Source organism: Trichomonas vaginalis, chromosome I (assembly GCF_026262505.1).
Source record: "Trichomonas vaginalis G3 chromosome I, whole genome shotgun sequence".
Taxonomy (NCBI): Eukaryota; Parabasalia; order Trichomonadida; family Trichomonadidae; genus Trichomonas; species Trichomonas vaginalis.
Window position 1 is genome coordinate 23,890,758 of NC_067203.1, and position 18,813 is coordinate 23,909,570.

At 30.1% G+C, this 18,813-nt stretch overlaps 10 protein-coding genes across 10 annotated transcripts, besides 3 other annotated features; 7 read left to right on the forward strand and 3 right to left on the reverse strand.

Annotated features, from left to right (window-relative positions):
• Positions 1-128: 128 nt before the first annotated feature.
• Positions 129-1,988, forward strand: TVAGG3_1040000 (microtubule nucleation by interphase microtubule organizing center; the record flags this gene model as incomplete). Its single annotated transcript, XM_001313361.1, has 1 exon — positions 129-1,988. One exon carries the CDS (start codon positions 129-131, stop codon positions 1,986-1,988), a length of 1,860 nt encoding a protein of 619 aa, XP_001313362.1.
• Positions 1,989-2,431: 443 nt separating this feature from the next.
• TVAGG3_1040010 (protein binding involved in protein folding) lies at positions 2,432-2,833 on the forward strand (the record flags this gene model as incomplete). The annotated part of the gene is made up of 1 exon (XM_001313362.2): positions 2,447-2,803. The coding sequence occupies one exon, from the start codon at positions 2,447-2,449 to the stop codon at positions 2,801-2,803; it is 357 nt and encodes a 118-aa protein (XP_001313363.1).
• Positions 2,834-3,161: 328 nt separating this feature from the next.
• Positions 3,162-4,444, forward strand: TVAGG3_1040020 (protein polyglycylation; the record flags this gene model as incomplete). The annotated part of the gene is made up of 1 exon (XM_001313363.1): positions 3,162-4,370. The coding sequence occupies one exon, from the start codon at positions 3,162-3,164 to the stop codon at positions 4,368-4,370; it is 1,209 nt and encodes a 402-aa protein (XP_001313364.1).
• Positions 4,445-4,683: 239 nt separating this feature from the next.
• Positions 4,684-6,325, forward strand: TVAGG3_1040030 (polynucleotide adenylyltransferase protein; the record flags this gene model as incomplete). The annotated part of the gene is made up of 1 exon (XM_001313364.1): positions 5,007-6,047. One exon carries the CDS (start codon positions 5,007-5,009, stop codon positions 6,045-6,047), a length of 1,041 nt encoding a protein of 346 aa, XP_001313365.1.
• Positions 6,326-6,624: 299 nt separating this feature from the next.
• On the forward strand, positions 6,625-7,625 carry TVAGG3_1040040 (uncharacterized protein; the record flags this gene model as incomplete). The annotated part of the gene is made up of 1 exon (XM_001313365.1): positions 6,679-7,548. One exon carries the CDS (start codon positions 6,679-6,681, stop codon positions 7,546-7,548), a length of 870 nt encoding a protein of 289 aa, XP_001313366.1.
• A 204-nt stretch (positions 7,626-7,829) lies between these two features.
• On the forward strand, positions 7,830-8,445 carry TVAGG3_1040050 (spectrin binding; the record flags this gene model as incomplete). The annotated part of the gene is made up of 1 exon (XM_001313366.1): positions 7,830-8,024. The coding sequence occupies one exon, from the start codon at positions 7,830-7,832 to the stop codon at positions 8,022-8,024; it is 195 nt and encodes a 64-aa protein (XP_001313367.1).
• A 3,619-nt stretch (positions 8,446-12,064) lies between these two features.
• On the forward strand, positions 12,065-12,347 carry TVAGG3_1040060 (uncharacterized protein; the record flags this gene model as incomplete). Its single annotated transcript, XM_001313368.2, has 1 exon — positions 12,080-12,244. One exon carries the CDS (start codon positions 12,080-12,082, stop codon positions 12,242-12,244), a length of 165 nt encoding a protein of 54 aa, XP_001313369.1.
• A 71-nt stretch (positions 12,348-12,418) lies between these two features.
• Positions 12,419-13,270, reverse strand: TVAGG3_1040070 (uncharacterized protein; the record flags this gene model as incomplete). The annotated part of the gene is made up of 1 exon (XM_001313369.1): positions 12,419-13,270. One exon carries the CDS (start codon positions 13,268-13,270, stop codon positions 12,419-12,421), a length of 852 nt encoding a protein of 283 aa, XP_001313370.1.
• Positions 13,271-13,433: 163 nt separating this feature from the next.
• Positions 13,434-14,560, reverse strand: TVAGG3_1040080 (uncharacterized protein; the record flags this gene model as incomplete). The annotated part of the gene is made up of 1 exon (XM_001313370.1): positions 13,476-14,507. One exon carries the CDS (start codon positions 14,505-14,507, stop codon positions 13,476-13,478), a length of 1,032 nt encoding a protein of 343 aa, XP_001313371.1.
• A 1,133-nt stretch (positions 14,561-15,693) lies between these two features.
• Positions 15,694-15,806: a mobile genetic element.
• A 448-nt stretch (positions 15,807-16,254) lies between these two features.
• Positions 16,255-16,527, reverse strand: TVAGG3_1040100 (uncharacterized protein; the record flags this gene model as incomplete). The annotated part of the gene is made up of 1 exon (XM_001313371.1): positions 16,255-16,527. One exon carries the CDS (start codon positions 16,525-16,527, stop codon positions 16,255-16,257), a length of 273 nt encoding a protein of 90 aa, XP_001313372.1.
• Positions 16,528-17,478: 951 nt separating this feature from the next.
• Positions 17,479-17,785: a mobile genetic element.
• Positions 17,786-18,362: 577 nt separating this feature from the next.
• Positions 18,363-18,755: a mobile genetic element.
• Between the last annotated feature and the right edge of the window lie 58 nt (positions 18,756-18,813).

Below are 18,813 nucleotides of genomic sequence, written 5' to 3' on the forward strand. Positions count from 1 at the left end.
TAAGGAGTAGATGCTTCAAGTTTACATTCGACTTTAAGAATAAAAGGGATACTCACTAGAATTGCAGACAAAATCCTCAATTTATTTTGAATTAACGTTTAATTTTTCGAGATTTTAGAATTAATTCCATGAATAAAAGCCTAGATCCGTCATTTTTAATAAGCAAACTAGTCGCAAAGTATAGACCTGGTGATTTAAAAGCATTACGAAATGCTATTGATATAATCAAATCATACCCAAATACGATTTCAGCAAAAAATAATACATTTTATTTAAAAGAATGGATGAAAATTACAAAATCTAAAGGTGAAGAGCAGCAAGTACAAAATTTAAAGAAAGATGTCGACTTTTTAGCTAAAAATCTTATTAGATCTCCACAATTATTTCAATTTCTTTATCACTTTACTCAAAAATCAGAAAATAAAGAACAACAACCGCAACTATTTACCGACGAGCATGAAATTCCATTAAGTTTCATATACGTTTTACAAGGAGTGAATTGCAGATCTTTTGAATGGAGCGATTCAAGAGAGAGGTTCGTTCTTTTAGAAAAAATACCACCAAATTTATACATTCCTGCTCAAATTGTTTCTCAAATCGGATCAATGGTAAAAATGATTCGCGATTATATTGAAAGACGTCGTTGTCTCACCCAAATTAAGATCAGTGCTGTTCTCAAAAGTCTATTAGTTGACTATTTACTATACATTTCGTCAATTGAACAAATGTATTCTGATCTCACAATTTCTCAGTTTCTTTTTCTCTTAAACAACAGGCAAATCGATATAATTAAGTCAGCAGCAATTATCATTAATACAATCAAACTCGAAAGTGGCGGTATTCTTGTAAACCGCTTAATGGAAATCGAAAAACATGGAGATGAATTAATTAAAATAGTTGCAAACAAATTTAGAAATGCAGCATTTGAAGTAATAGAGAAAATGAGCATTGATTGGTCTACAAAGGGAAGAGTTGATGATCCATTCGGCGAATTCTTCGTAAAGACAAGGGCAAAGGCAACAACACCAGGAGAATGGTGGAGTGATCTTTATTACTTGTCAGAATTAGAAGTTCCAAAATCAATGTTGAAATCATCTGTTGGAAATGTTTTTTCATCAGGACTTTGCTTGAATTTCGTTCGCCAATGGGAAGAGAACATAGAACTTGATATTGAAGCAGAAAACTTTGATGCTTTAGTTAAAAAGGCTTCAGAAATTTCGAATTCTCATATGATGACTTTATTCATTGATCATGAAAAAATCATTTCAAGACTTAATGATGCAGTTGATTTTGTTCTTTTCAGGAGAGGAGATTTCGCAACAGTTCTACTTGAAAATTCAGCAAATGCTGAGAAAAGATTACCTCTTATACTCCATGACTACATTGGAAGGAAATGTCCTGATCTTAAATACCTCGAATTTGGCGGAGAAGGTTCTCGTTTAAGATACGAGCCGCAGGGAATTTCATGTGTTTTATTCACATCAAATTTCAATGATGTTTATGAAGCTGCATCTGCTTTGTTGTTAAGAGTTAGACGTGCACAATTTGCAATATCTCGTGTAGGAAGGTATGAAAAAGGATTTTCTCAGGGAGTTCTTTTATTTGAAATGCTTGCTTTGTGTAATACAATTTCAATGTATTTCAACTTGTCAATAGTTTCTAAAACAGCTATAGTTATGGATAAGATCAAGAAGGCGAAGGAATTTGCTGAAATTGTTAAAGCATTCGAGAAGAATTCAACAGATATAATTGAAAGTTGTTGGATTTCAGCTGCCAACAGATCATTAAGAGATAAATTATATATGCTCATGACAACAGTTGAAGAGGCCACAATTTTACCACGCGATGTTGAGAAAAACAGAAATTCATTTTATAGCTCATTGAAAGAGTTTTGCAAGCTACTTGCAACTAAAGACGGAAATGCTAAAATACTATATCGACAAATATATCAAGTATTTCCAACTATTTTGATGAAATTAACAGAATAATTTGATTTTATATGTTATTTGTTTTTGTAAATATTATATTCAAATATTTTCGGACTTTCTTATATGCATTCTAAATGCATGATACAAATTAGATGATATTGAAAATATAGAATCATCAAAAGTATGAAATCACCAGCCATCATATAAAGAACTGATATAAGTTGGTTGAGTCTATAGTAATTTCATAGTGCTTTTATATCAAATACTCATATTTCAGATATTGGATATATTTGAACAAAATGAAAATAAAGAACCAGTTATTTTTTACTGACATATCATTTACATCATAGAGAGTATATTCGTATTACTAAATTAGAGTTAAAAATAGAATGGTCGAGTGAAATCCTCGCCCAGCTACTTATGAAAATAATCAACAAAATCAGCTTTTTGTTAATAGTAGAATACAAATATAATGTTTCGGACTTAAAACAAAAATTTTAAACCGTCACCAAAAATAAATGACTATGTCACTTGGCGAACGCTTTTCATACCTTAGACAAGAGCTCAAGGAGCTCCAAGCTAAGGAAATTCAACTTGAATTAGATCTCCAGCGGCACGAGCGTGTTTTAGAAACAATCGCCAATCTTGAACCAGGACGTAAATGCTTCCGCCTTGTCGGTGAAGTACTCGTTCAGAGCACAGTTGGAGAAGTTCGCCCAACACTCAAAGAACAGATAGAAAACTTGAAGGAGGCTGTTGCTCAATACACCCAAAATGTTGAACTTAAGGAAAAAGAAATCCAGAAATTCCAGGAAGACAACAAGATTCAATTCGCATCAGTTAATCAACTTCAAGAGCGTGCTAAAGAAAATTAAAGGGTATTATATAATATAAATTACATAAAGCTACCTTTTTGTTAATTACTCCAATATTTATGCATGACATTAATGAAATCTTTGAACTTATTCATATATTTACATTAGCCATCTATCATTTGCTGAATATTTCCTTTTTTATAGAAATCTAACCTGAATCTTTGTAAATTAACTATAGTGTGGCTAAGATGAACTAGTTGTGACCCATAAACATATGAACTTCCAATCAATAAAAAATTTGAAATAAGTTTTCTCTGAAATCAGGAAATTCTTAATCTATCTTATGAGTGGTTATTATTTTTGCTAATTTTAGAAAACCTTTTTTCAAGCGATTATTTTTCTTTCAAATTTTCTAATAATGTCACACATTCGAGCTAGAGTCAATGCAAAATTAAGTTCTATTGTTCTTGATGCTCTAAGAGAGGCAGGACTGCCTTATTCATTCACTGACTCGAATGCAATGGTTAATTGGGTTGAACCGAGTTATAACTTTTTAAATAAATCATTAGCAAGTAGATCATTATATGCTGTCACAAACCAAATCACAGGAATAGGAATATTATATTCAGGCTCTGTTTTTTCAAGATTATATCAAAAATTTTCTAGAATTCTTCCAGATATTTATGATTATTTACCTCCCACTTACGTTTTACCATACCAAAATATGGATTTCATGAAGAAAATAAAGAAAAACGGTCGAGATAAATTTATTTACAGATCTGACCCAAAAAACAATGAGCCAGGACAAATTCTTTTTAATCCACCAGATTATATAATCATGAGTGATGACTCTGCAATTGGCCAAAAGAAGATAAATAGCATAAGTATCGATTGTCAAGAAATTAAAATTTCTGCATTTGTTTTAATCGCATCAGTATCACCATTAGCAATATTTGTTTACAGAGACGGCATTGTACATTATTGCAACACAAATGAAGAACTTTATAACGATACAATTGATAAAAACAGTAGATTCCAACCATTATCCGAACTTTTTGAGCGTATTGAAAACGAATACTCTATCAAAGAAGCAAAATTATGGGATAATCTTCATAGAATCGTTGTTTCTTCGATATTATTGTGTTATCCGTACTTTAAACCATATAATACGGAAAGTTATCCATATAGTCACAATTTCCAATTGCTACAATTTGATTTTCTCATGGATACAAATTGGAAATTTTATTTGAACAAAATTGAACCAGTTATTTCATCATCACACATTAATATACAAGAATACCTACTCAAAGTCAAGTTTGTTCGCGACGGAATCCTTGCAGCTCTTCCGATTCCGGAAATCCAACATATTTTTGATTCCAGAAGAAACTGGTGGAAGAAAACAGATGCAAAAACAACTGGAACAACTGATATTTCTTATGGAGAAACAATTTGGCTGGAATTTATACAAAATAATCCACAAATCGAAAATTACCAAGCACAATTCTTAAAATCAGATAAGAAATATGCCAATTTCAAGCTTGCTTATCCATCTAATAAAAATAAAGAAAAATATTCAAATATTCTTCAAACCATTGCTTCTGTTCCATTAGAGATCATCAAGAAATAATGGGATCAATGCATACATGAGATTTTATCTTTAGTTGTGTTTATTATTGTAATAAAAAATTGTTATGTTGTTCATTTTTTCATTTATCGCTAATATATTAGAGAACTATCTAACTAATGAGTAATATTGTCAAGATTATGCTGAAATCCATTTGATCAAAATTTTATTTTTGCTATCAACGATAATAAATCAAAAAACTTTATATAAACAACATTACTATCAAAAATAATATTGATTGACATTCTATACAATATGAATAATGACTTCCTTATTACGATATTTAACAATATAATGAATGAATCCAATGTAAATAATTTCATTCACGCATCATGTAGATTGATATATAGATTAACTCCTTTGACTAATTGTATTAAATATTTTTTTTATTGAGCACAGAATCAATGCGAGGCTGAATGGTATAGATCAATAGAGATAGGTAATCACATTATTCAATAGCACATCATCCATTTGTGGTCAAAGGAATCTCATCCAATTGAATCATTCAAAAATAAATTATTTTCGTGAATTCCGGGATGACAAATCACATGTATTTTCATAAATAAAAAATAGATAAAATTATCCTGCATCATGAGAAAGGGCAATTTTTTTACCCATTATCCTTGTCATTCGTTCTTGATGCAATTTTTCCAGTGGGCAGACAAAACTTTATCGCAAAATAAAGTAATACCATTTCCCGAGGAAGGTCTTGCATATCTAGAACGTCCTCCGCCAAGTGATCCTGTATTAAGTAAGTTTCATGAACAATTAGTAAAATTTATCAAACAATTGATTCCTACAAAAGCAGATGTAAACGTTAGACAGTATATAGTTGACCAAATTTGTGATAAAATTAAGAAATCATTGCCATGCCCTAAAGATAATAAATTAATCGTTTTACCATGCGGTAGCTGCATGAGTGGTACATTCCTTCCAAACGCCGATATAGATTTTGCAATTTTCTACTACCCAATTCCATGCAATCCTGTTAATATAATGCAACAACTACAGACTTCACTTGCAGAGTTTGCTTTAGATGGATTTAATCCCCTTCCGCAAGCAAAAGTACCTGTGCTTAAATTCATGACCAATCCAGGCATTTCTATCGATATATCTTTTGATGAATTGCACGGACCATTATGTGTACAGACAATTAGAGAAATATTTAGAACTATACCATGCATTCTTCCAGCACAAATATTTTTGAAGGCAATGCTGAGAAGAAACAAACTTGATCAACCATTTTTAGGCGGAATAAGTTCTTATACACTACAGTTAATGATTTTAGCTTACGTTCAATACGCTGGCGAACCAGATAATATTACTGATCTTATAGTTGGTTTTTGCAATTTTTATGGAAATATATTTAATTTTACGCTTACAGGAATAGACGTTACAGAAGGCGGGCAATTCTTTTCTCGCGCTGAAGAGAATAAGCTGTCTCCGGACACTCCATCAGCAATGTATATACAAGATCCGCTGAATAGTAACAATGTCCTTGGTCACAACGCGTTTAAGATGAATGAAATTAGAGAAGAACTCAGAGTGGCCCACCAACAGGTTATTTCCGGCAACGGAGAAGAATTAATTAATACTTTGTTAGGAGAAATTATAGAAATACATACAATACACGACGTGATACGCGAGTATGCAATGGATAAGGATATTTCACTCGAATAGAGATTATATATTATGTGTATTGAATTGTTATGAACTTAAAAATTTTATATATTATTTTGTCATCAATAAATTTTTAATATGATTTTATAACTAACAAAATCTTACATTAGACTTGAGTATTTTCATCAACAATAATTTTTTTTGTTAATTATTTCTTTGGATCAACTTTTGGACCACTGAATTTGCAATATATATACTAGCTGTTATCAATTCCAAACTAACAACCTTGATTATTTAAAAAGATATCCTTAAAAAATTTCAATTTCTTTCAATAAGATCTTATATTAACTTGAGATATGCATATCACATGGATGGTTAGATTACTGTTCCTAAATAGGACATTTTGATTCTCTGTTAATGAATGTTAAGATCGAATCATCAAATAAGCGATATCCGGACTTACGGTAATATTGCATCTAGATAAATCATTCAAAATCCAGTTAATGCCATATTGAAGCTTGAAAATAGCTAAAATTTGATGATATCACTCTTAAAATCAATGAGAATTAGGAAAATTCATATTAACCCTTAATATACAATTGTAGTAGAACTATATGTTAAATAAAAATTCGATGATGTTGTTTTTCGTTTTTTTCTCAAATTGTAAACGATAAAAAAAGCTTTATCAAGAATGAACGAAGAAATACAACAAATCGTTGACAGAAACGCAACTCTTGAGGCAGAAAATGCATATTTATATCAGACAATCCGTGATCTAACTGCGGAATTAACTGTTTTTAAGGCTTCGCACTCGAAATTTCGGGAAGATTGCATGAAATACATTCAATCATTAACAACAAGTTCAATATCTCCTTCAAAGGAAATGAATCAAAAAGTTTTTAAATTCACAAGAGAAATTGAAATCCTCAAATCACAATTAATCACATCAGAAAAGAAAAATCAAAGTCTTACAACAGAAAACGAAAAAATCATTCAAGAAAAAGAAGAATTAGATAAAACTCTACAAGAAACGAACAATTCTGCTTTACAAAATAAACAAATGTGCAATGAAATACTTCATTCACTTCTAAGCTTAGAAAATACAATGAAAGAAAAAGAAATTGGTACAGACTTATCAGAATCATTTCAAAATATTACAAATGATATTGATGATCTTACGATTTCGCAACAATTACATTTAATGCAGTCAACAATAGAATCAATTTCTCTAAACATTGCACAAACTAAAGAAGTAAGAGTTGTAGATAAAAAAGAATTCGAAGCCAAAGATCAAACTATTAGAGATCTTCAAACTCGAATTGAAGTTCTTCAACATAGAGCCGATGCAATTGATGAGTGCAATGCAAACTATATCAAGGAAAGAGAAGATCTAAATAATTCTATTTCTACTTTAAGACAAGCTTTAACAGTTATGAAACAAGAATTTGTTAAAGCTGATAAAGAGAGGAAGGAACTGATTGCAGCAAATCAACAACTTAAGAATGCAATAAAGGAATATCAGCAGTTTAATCAGAAACAGGAAGAAGAATCCTCAAATTAATTGTTTTTAATAAAAGTTTTATTGTTATGGATTATGTTATAAATAAGAAACTTTTTTATGATACTTTAACTCAGTATAGTCAATCCTTATCATATAAATCCTTTAAATGTATGAAATATGCAATTAATTCACATAACATTTATTATGCTACATTCTTGATAAATGAATAACTTGGATCTAGCTATTGATGAATTTTGTCTTGAATATTTTAAAGTATTGATTCATTATTAGTTAATTTCAATCAAAACAATGATATTAGAAGAAGCTTTGCTTATTCCATGATGCTCAAAATTCCATCTATTTGCGAATATTTCTGCTCAAATGGGGCAAATATCAATTTAAAAAGTGAAAATGTACTTACAGCTCTTCATATTGCAGCATATGATAAAAGTAAAGAAACAGCCGAACTTCTTATATCACATGGTATAAATATCAATGAAAAAGATAGAAGTGATATAATAAATTTATGTGTTTAGAAAAGTCCAAGTGAGCCGCCATCAGTAAGTGAAAAGACAACCCACTGAGTACGATATCGATTGTTCTCTGGTTTCTTGCATGTGACAAATGTACATTCATGTATAGCATTGAAATTCAGATAGCATTTTTTGTAAAGATTATCGATGAATGCCTCTGTCTTATTCTCAACATCAACACCGCATATTAGCTTGATGCAGTTAGAGAATGTGCTTGGTTGGATATCGATGACTGAAAGAGGGATGTTGATATGAGTCAGAGAGGTACACTCAGCGAATGCATAATGACGAATGTATTGAACAGAGTTGTCTGGGATGAGTATGTTGACAAGGTTCTTACATTCGAGAAATGCACCCGCTCCAATCTCTCGGATCGTTGTCGGAATAAAGAAGAACTTGCATTGAGAACCAGGCGGGAATATGACTAGAAGTGTTTTGTTCTTATTGAAAAGAGCAAAATTATCAACTGTGAAGTACATGCTATCATTGCAAATGATGCTTGCAAGTGATTTGCAACCAGAAAACGCGGCAAATTTTATATTCATTAATGAAGAATTACTTTCAATGATGAATGTGCTGAGATTAACGCAATTATGCAAACCATATTCTGAAATTGTATGTGTATCACGTGGAACTGTGAAAGTCGTGATATTTGTCCATTGAAATGCATTTGAACTGATAATCTTAATTGTAGGAGGAAGAATTAAGTTACTTAGTTTGTATGCATTACTAAATGCATCTGTGCTAATAACTGTGATTGGAGGCTCACCTAAAAAAGTGATGTTTTCAATTCCTGAATTATCAAATGCATTTGCATAAATACTTTCAATTGAAGGAGGGATATCCAATGATTTCAATGAAGTGCACTCAGAAAAGCTAATATCTCCTATTGATGTTATATTTTTAAATATCACAGTCTTCAAATTTGTGCATCCTGAGAAAGACTTATAAAGTATTGTTCTTTGAGTACCTTCAAAAATTATCGTTTCCAAAGCTGTACATCCACCGAAAGCGTCATTTATTTTTGTTACATTTTTGAAGTGGACTTCAGTTAAACCTTCACAATTGGCAAAACCAGATTTAGCAATTTCTATTAAATTATCTGGTAAATAAAGAACCCTCAAAGAATTACAGCCCTGAAAACCATTAACACCAATTGAAGTAATGGTATTTGGAAAAATAAATTCTTGAAGATTAATGCAACCAGAAAATAATTCATAACTTATTGAACTTAATTGAGAATCTGGTTTGAAATTAATTGTTCTAAGACCTGAGTATCCAGCAAAAACTCCAAATGAAAATGATTGAACTGTTGAAGGAATTTCATAGCTTTCTAGATTACTGATTCGAGCAAAAATTTGCGTTTGAGCAGCATTGTAAAGAAGGCTTTGATTATCACAATAAAATGGCGAGCCATCTTCAAAGTCAAGTTTGATACCTGGATCGAGGCTTGAACCTTCAATTGATGTAACACTCTTCGGAATTCTGATACTTTTTAAGTTAGGGCAGTCGCCAAATGCATAAATTCCTATGCTTTTGATATTTTCTGTGAGTGTAATGCTTGAAATCTTAGAAGAATGGAATAGAAATCGAGTGATTGAAGTCAGACCACTACCAATAATAACCGTGTTTAGATACTTACAATCCGAAAATACTGAAATTCTAATATGGTAATATTAACAAGATTTGTGCCAGCAAATGCTAATTCCCCAATAGATTTTAATTTTGAATTGAATGTTATATTATTCAACATAGTGCCTTGAAAAAATCTAGATGGTATTGATTCTATATTTTCAGGAACTACGAATGAAGTTAAATTTCTTCTGAATAGTAAAACAAAGGAGGTTTTTCCTTTTGTATATAATATACTATCATCAGATGCATAGTATTGATTTTCTGGATCAACATCAATTCCTTGTATTCCTCCTAGAGCCCTAATAGAAATACTCGAAACTAGCTTCGGAATGAAAATTCTTGATATAGCTGTGTTTATAAATGCCATATTCTCAATGCTAATTAATTGTGATTCTGGTTCGATATTTAATGTGATCAATTGTCCACAATAAGCAAGGCAATAGGTTCTGAAGTGAGTTACTGAATTCGGAATATTTAAATAACTAATACCAGTGCCTTGAAAAACTCCATCTGCTAGTTCAGTCAAATATTTAGGAAGTATAATTTCTGATAGCTGTCCACAATTCTTGAAGGCAGCTCCTTTGATTTCCGTTAGTAATTCACAGTTAGTGAAATTAATCGAAGAAAGTTTTGCGCAGCCATCGAAAGCATGTTCACCGATAGTTTTAAGCCTAGAACCTGGCAGAAATGTGACAGATAATAGAGTATTTTTGCTTCCTGCAAAAGCAAATATTCCAGTTGAGGAATTTCCGTAGATGATCTCACATGATAATCGTAGAATAACATGTACACAGCGTTCTGTTGTAAATAGTATGCGATCATTGTCAAGATAGTCTTCACCAACTACTATTCTCTAAAGATCTTGTTAGTAAACATGAGAGTTATGCTATTTTTTGACTATATTGTTAAATCATTACTAAAGTACACGATCATATTTTCATCGTCTATGAAGATACCAGCTTGAGTATTTTCATATACAGCCCATTAAAAACGAGCCACATTTGAACAAACCGCCTTCCCTCAGTATATTGAATTCATAAAATTATAAAACTAAAATTATGAATCTGAGAGCCATATAATTCGATTCCATTCTATATTTACGTCTTTCCCTATGAACGACATTTAAGTTTAGAAATCAAAAATTAATATAATATGACTTGGAAAGCTAGTATTGTTTTACTAAGAAGAAGGTTTATTTATATGTTCTTCTGTTCGAATTTGAAATATAAACACCGTAAACTTATTATTTTCTAATACAAAAGTATCACAACAGGGAGTTTTCAACGTAATTGTTTCATTAAAAAATTTAATTCATAAAGTACAATTTTAAAATATTGAGGTCACAAAGTTAATCATACTATGTGGTACGAAACAAACCAGAAATCTTATGAACTCATAACATCAATGAACAATTATTCGTTTATTGATATTGAACTTGACTTTATTTAAAATAACAAGATAACAACAAAAATTTATGATTTAATAACAAAATAACAATTTAATTTCAATATTTTATTCTTCTTTGTTTTGTTCTGCAAAACCTTCTGAAATCATCTTCTGATTTTTGAAGGCTATCTTCAACCTTCTGTTATTGAGGTCTATTAACAGCAAATTTGTTTTCATCCTTCTTTTTTTGAGGAAGAAGTTTTTCTTCGGACTCTTTCATTGTTTAGTCTCTAAATAGTGAATTTTAACTGGCGCTTTTATTTCCAGTAATTCTTCAGGAATTTCTTCGATTAAAGCCTCATCGTCATCATTAGTCGTTACACTAGAGGAAAAACATGATTAATATTAATATCAACTTGATGAGCAAGATTTTGCTGTTAAAATCTTTTAAGTTTTTAGTGATACTGCTTGAAAAGAGAAATTTATCATCATCTCCTAAAAAGTATCATTTTTTGTTAGGACATCTGCAAAATAAATCTGAAAATGCAATTAGATAGCAAAATTGCGCATGGATTCACACATCATCGAAATTTATACCAGATAAATGATGAGCGAAAGTTGGAATTCTATTAAATGTTATATTTAAGTGATTCGAACTGTTTAATACTTCATAAACATCAACCATATCGAGACAATCCGAATAAACGTTTATAGAAGGAACAGCCAACCCAAAAGAAGAAGCTTATAATACAAACTTCGACCTTTGAAAAGTGACAAAAATTGCGATTAAAATTTAAATTGATGTAAAGAAAAAATTTATCAATAGATCAAAACTTGATCATCAAATAAATGTTGTTGCATTATAAACGATTTTTTTGTGAAGAACTGACCATTCGACTTCTTATAACTTTCTGATCAAAATTTTAACAAAAACATAAAAATACTTCGTATGAGATATTTATAAATCAACTTAAAAACAAAAATTTCTGAATAAAATTTTCATTTCACTACCGTTGAAAAGTGTCATTTTTTAAAGTATGGGATCCTTAGAGGAGCAGAAAGCTATTCTCGATGAAGCAGAAAGCCTCATTGAAAGACGTGATTATGATGGCGCAATGTCAAAACTTTTAGAAGTTGATCATCCAGATCTTCAATCAAGACGTGACTTCTTAATGGAGCAAGCCCAAAGACAAGGCAAGTAATTAAATCACGAAAATACACATAACAAATCAATTTGTATTACATTTTTAATAAAAATATTTTTTTTTATTTGTTTTAACTAAATATATTTTATCTTTAATGCTTATGCTACATCAGAAATATGCTCGTTTCTCATCGGAATTAATCAAAAACAAAAATTAAATAGTTATTATTTTTTACAACATAGTTTCGCTCTTAACACTGAGCTCAGCCTTAACTTTGTTCTTTGCATTTACCTGCTCTCCATCTAATATTGTGAGAGTTGGTAAAATAACAAGAATTGGCGGAATATGGCTCTTATCTTCCTGAATAAGTGGATTATTCTCTATCTTTAGATCGAATAATAATGGAAGCTTCTCAAAGGAGTGAAGCTCTTCGGGTGTTTTGAGTTGATTATATCTAAGATTAAGAGACCAAAGATATGGAAGTGATTCCTCTGTAAATTGATCGATTGTTTCGATAGAGTTATGGCTAGCATCTATTTCTCTAATCGAAGGAAGGTTTGGAAGCTCAAGTTTTGCAAGTAAATTTCCTTGCAAGTTAAGAATTTGAAGGGATGGCATAACAGCTAAATTTAGAGCTGTAATTGAGTTATTTGAAAGATTGAGATGCTTTAAGAAAGGAAGAGATGGAATATCTCCAGCAGAAGCAAGATGATTGGAAGATAAGTCTAAGTAAGTTAAAGTATTCAATGTTGGGAATCCATTAACGTTCTCAAAAAGATTTGAACTGAGATTGATTGAGTGGATGAATTTTAATAAACTGAAATTCGAAACACCTTCGGAAATCTGGTTTTGTGATAAATCAAGATCAACAAGATTTGGAGTATGCTCGAGAAATGCGAGTGATTGAATTTGATTTTGCGATGCAGTTAATTTTCTAATTTCATCTAACGGCTTTTCATTTTGTATTTCGGCAACATCTTTGCCTGAAATGTCAAGCTCAAAAACAGCCATCTCGATGCCGCGCATGCTTGGTGTTAACTTGGGTTTTTCCGACATCGCTAACGAATTAAAAGTGACAGCCATTTGAGTATCAATAAAAATACTAAAATCTGTTGTAGGCGAGACTCGAACTAATAGATGTCAAGTCCATTTTCATATTTTAATGAAATCATCAAAGCATAATTGTAGGCAATAAAGCTGGATATCGCACATAAAATATTAAATAGGAGTTAGAAAAAACAAAATACAAACCTTAAATATTTAATCATACAAAAAAAAAATTAATTAATTATTTCCTATTTGCTCTAGACATTGGTCTCAACGATAGCAAACCAATTGAAGACATAGGTCTTGATCTGTTAGCGCTATTTGTAGTCTTCGAGAAAGCGGACTGAGCTTTAAATGATCTTTCTGCGACATTTGGAAAAGCTCCAGTTGTTTTGGCCATGGATGGCTTCGGGGATTCAACTTTTGGAGGTTTTGTAGTGCCAATCTTCAACTTTTCGTATTGTTGCATCACTGGAACAACTCTTTGTTTGCCTTTGAAATAATTAATTTGTTCTTGAGTAACTTCTTTGATTTCTGAAACCATATCAGCAAGATTAACATTCTTAGTGGCTACAGCATTGAAATTGGCAATGGACTTTGTTTCAATCATCTTGAATTCGTCAATAAATTCTTTGATTGAATTTTCAAACTGTTTTTCTTGTCTTGTATGCTCTTCGTTGACTTCTGTTTCATGGTCTTTAGTAATCTTTTCTAATTCATCCTTCTGATTTTGAATTGTAGTTTCTTTGAGTTGGGCAAATTTCGTTTCTGTTTCAACGCGTCTTCTTTCAAGTTCTTCTTTAGCAACATCATGTGCTTGCTGACGTAACTCTTTTGCTTTATCGAAATGACAAACTTTTGCTTCTGCTTTGGCTTCTTCAAGTAATTTGATTTGTTCATCGACATCTCGCTCAGATTCAGTAATAAGAGTATATGTCCTATCTTGCTCTATTTCCATGAGTTCGGAAATATGTCTTTCCTCAGTTGATTCGACTAAAACTTGGTATTTTGAGTAAATCATTTGAGTATTTTTCCGACTTTCTTCTGCTTCGTCTTCTAATCTCTTTTCGGCATACTTTCTGTACTTTTCTATTTGGAATTTGGCTTGTGTTAAAGCATCCTGCATCTGATATTTAGCAAAATTTGCAATTTCTGTTTGAATTTGATTTTCATATGATTCAGCCGTTTCAAAATCAAGGACATCAATGGCATTCTGTTTCTTGATTCTCAAGTCATTGATTGTTGAGTATGTTGTCTGAGCAAGATGATCCATCGATACGTTATTTGAAAAAGTGACATATTATTCATATTTCTAAAGCACAAAACTTTATTATTTATATGTAAAATGCTTCTTTATACTACAGTTAGTCATTTTGTTCATTTTCATTTGAGCATTAGCAATGAATCCTGCAATCTTCAATACCATATTGACAGTAATACAAGTTCCATGCGCTTTTGTTCGTACAATTTGGTATTGTGGAAGGAAAAATAAAGCGAATTTTAAAGTTTACATGATTTATTGGCTTTTGATTATTCCAAGTCTCATTTCCCGGATTTATAATTTAATGCCGTATACACTACATTCATTATTTTTGCATTGCATGTTATATATCTGGTTGCAATCTCCTTTCTTGAATGGATCGGCAATAATTTTTAATATTTTTGCATATTTCTTCAAATTACAATACTTACCCATTGGAACTGACTTCTTTATGAATCCTATTTTTAATAATACTGTGAATAATTACAAGAAATTTCTTAAAGAGCTTCCTCATCCAAATTATTCAGAAGATAGCAGTCCATCAGCTGACCCTTCAGGTTCAGCCTACTAGATCACAAAATACTCGCTTTGTTTATTCAGTTTTTTTAACAATTTCAAAAATATTATTATACTATAATTTTAACTTGTTAGGATATATATATTTATTCAAATAAGCTTTTGTTTGTTCTTTTTCCCAAATGTTTATTCTTTTTCTAAATCATTTACCATTATAAAAAGATGCATATTTAATAAAAAAGTAATTATTGATGTTAAAATGTTGCATGCTAAGTTCGGTCAACGATAGAAATTGAGTGGAAATTAATCGTCGAGGAAGTACGATTATGTAAAGTAAAAAAATGTTGTGGGATTTTTAATATTATATATTATTTTATAATAAAATTTTTTTGAGTCATTTTAAGAAGCACATATAATTTTTTGAATTTAAAAATTAAAGTAGTGTCAAACGAATTTATCACTTAATTTAATACTCAGATTTCTTAAAATTAATGAAAAAAAGGTTTTCTGAGAACTTTTGAGAATGGTTTTCAAATTCCATTATTGAAAATATATAGGTATTGTATGAAATTCAAACTCTATATTTATTAAAATTCTAAATTTTTAATAAAATAACTTTTCAGAGGAATATGATTTTGAATGGTTGATTAATAAGTATAAAAATGTCTACGATTTTAAGGAGGGAATTGTTCCTTATGAGGTATACATCATAACTATATACCTCATAAGGAACAATTCCCTCTTGATAGCTGGGAAACTTTCTCTGAATAACTTATCATTTGGAGAAAGTTCCCCAGCTATCTATTAGGAACTAAAGGCTATGAGGCACTAATATATAATCAGTGCCTCATAGCCTTTAGTTTCCTATTAAAAACGAGAAAACTTGTTCGAAATGATAAACAATTTCGAACAAGTTTTCTCGTTTTAAGGAGGGAATTGTTCCTTATGATGCATACATTATAAATATATACATCATAACTATATACCTCATAAGGAACAATTCACTCTTGATATCCTGGATATTTTTGAATATATTTTTTTAATTAAAGTTCTCAAAAGTATTATCAAAAGTGATTTTTTAAAAATATCTCCAATTAATTAACTGATTAAAAGTATTATATTTTTAAAATTAAATAGTTTTTCAATTTTTTTGAAGGAATTGAGATACTTCCCACGACAATAAAATTGAGAGGTTTACATTATGACTGATCTTAGCATGCAACAAAAATGAGAATATAAGAAATTAATTGGCATTTTTTTCTGCTCTAAAAGACAATTCGTTCTTCCTAGCAACAAATTGAGGCAGTGGAACTACTAAGTTGAGTTTCTCCATAATTTGTTCAACAGGGAAAAGATTATTGATCAAATGTTCAACCTGATCAAGAATTCCTGCCTGGAACAATTTTTCGAACTCAATCTTCTGTTCTTTATCAAGCGTTGTTGCTTCTTCTAAGACGGAGTTTTTAATAAAAGCAGCATCTTTTCTAGTTTCTGGGTTTGTATCGATGCAGCTCATTACGGGTTATCCTGTAGGTGCAAAAAATGCGCAAAAACGATTATTTTGAATTGAATTTGCGCATTTTAAAATATTTCCGTGTGACGATTATTTCAAGTACGTATCTCATTATCTAAAACGATTGGTAATGAATGAGATATATCATGAAGTTTATTAATAAATGTGTAAGAAATATATTTAGTTAGATTATGTATGTTAGTAAATTTAAGATATCATTTTGCTAAATATAGAAGCTAATCATGTATACATTCAGTGAATGATAGAAAATAATTTTTAATAATGATATAATGAGATAAAAATATATGTTATCGTATATTGCCAATGATTTGATATTTCTATCTTTTCCAAATTACGGTATATTCATATGTTGATTAGATCAGTTAAATATAAATAGAATGTTAATGATTATATTTTAATTGAATAGCTGTAGTTTGCTACTTAAACACAATAATTGAAGCATTATATTGAATTTGCAATACTATGCCAAATAGATGATACATTATATCAATACTAGCGAAGATAATATATATTATAAAACATAAAGCATAAATTGCTTTATTAATTTCAAATAATTTAGCAAAAGTGCAAATAAATAGTAATTAACCTGAATAGTGTTATGTCCTATATATCTATATCGCATGTAGTCGGTTTTTTTGAGAAATAAATTAGAATCTGATACTGTTTGCTAGTTTGTGAAAAAATTCAGATGACTCATTGAATTTAATTTAAATTTCAATAAAAATTATCGTAGTTCGAAATTTTTATCTTTAATAAATCAAAGCTTCTATTTGGTTTTACAACGAAAATAAAAAATTGACATTTTCGATTTGTTCATAAGAATATTTTTTACGTTAATTGGAAGCCATTTTTTTAAACGTAAATCATCGAGATGTTTATGATATTTCATCCCAAAACTTGCCTTAATGCGACTTATATTGATGTATTATTTAAATATTAAGAGTGATTTCACCAAGATCTTCGAAGATTCAGAAGATCGTAGAAAAACTGCTCTTAAATGTACTGAATCGATTACACTCTTACTACTAGACATCTAAATTACATAAGTACAGTCTCCTAGAGAGCAATTTATCCAAGATCTTCTAAGATATGGAAGACCATGGAAAAACTGCTCTTTAATGAGCACTAATATCAAAATTTCCATTATTGAGTGCCAAAGATGCATAAATACAGTCTCTTAAATAGTAATTTTTCAAAGATCTTCCAAATTTTCGAAGATCCTGGAAAAATTACTCTTTAAGCTATCTTAATTTTGTATGTCCTACATATATGAAACATGTATTCAGAATGGTATTAATTTAAAGATCAATTCCTGCAATATCTTCAAAGAATGGAAAGTGAGTATTGGAGGAACTGTTCTTTAATGCTGAGTATTTGGAGAGTTTATCTAAATTATGATCAGAAAAGTTATCGTTTTTGAATTGGATCATATTCATTTATAAAGGATTGCATCCATTAAAAACTAAAACTCGATAAAACGTTGAATTGACAAATTATTTATTATAAAAACAATAGTGTGTTGAGAAATAATTATGATTAGGGATTATTTTTATCGAAAAAAAATTCCAAAAAAAATTTGAAAATCAAAATTTGAAATGAAAAACTACAAATTTTTCATTATAAGATGTAAAATGAATTTTTTTGAGTAAACCAAAGCTTCCTAAATTGATTAATAATCCAATTTTATTATGAATTTAATCATTTAATTCATTAAGTCATTAGATTAAAAAATAAAAACACTAGATAATGGAAAATATATTAGCAAGTTTAAATAGAAATATGATGGAGTTTAAATATACCCTGGTATTTCAGAAATTTAGATAATATTATTTGCATCGAGAAAAAAGTAGTTCGAATTTTACCAACTGAGTTTACAAATGTAAAGGATTGGGATATGCTTTACATTTGTAAACTCATTTAGTAAACTTGTAGTTTGATTTATTGCATCGAGAAAAAAGTAGTTCGAATTTTACAACTGAGTTTACAAATGTAAAGGATTGGGATATGCTTTACATTTGTAAACTCATTTAGTAAACTTGTAGTTTGATTTATTGCATCGAGAAAAAAGTAGTTCGAATTTTACCAACTGAGTTTACAAATGTAAAGGATTGGGATATGCTTTACATTTGTAAACTCATTTAGTAAACTTGTAGTTTGATTTATTGCATCGAGAAAAAAGTAGTTCGAATTTTACCAACTGAGTTAACAAAACGATTATCTCCCTCAGTACAAAATACCCTAACTTGAAATGCTAGCAAAAATAGAGCG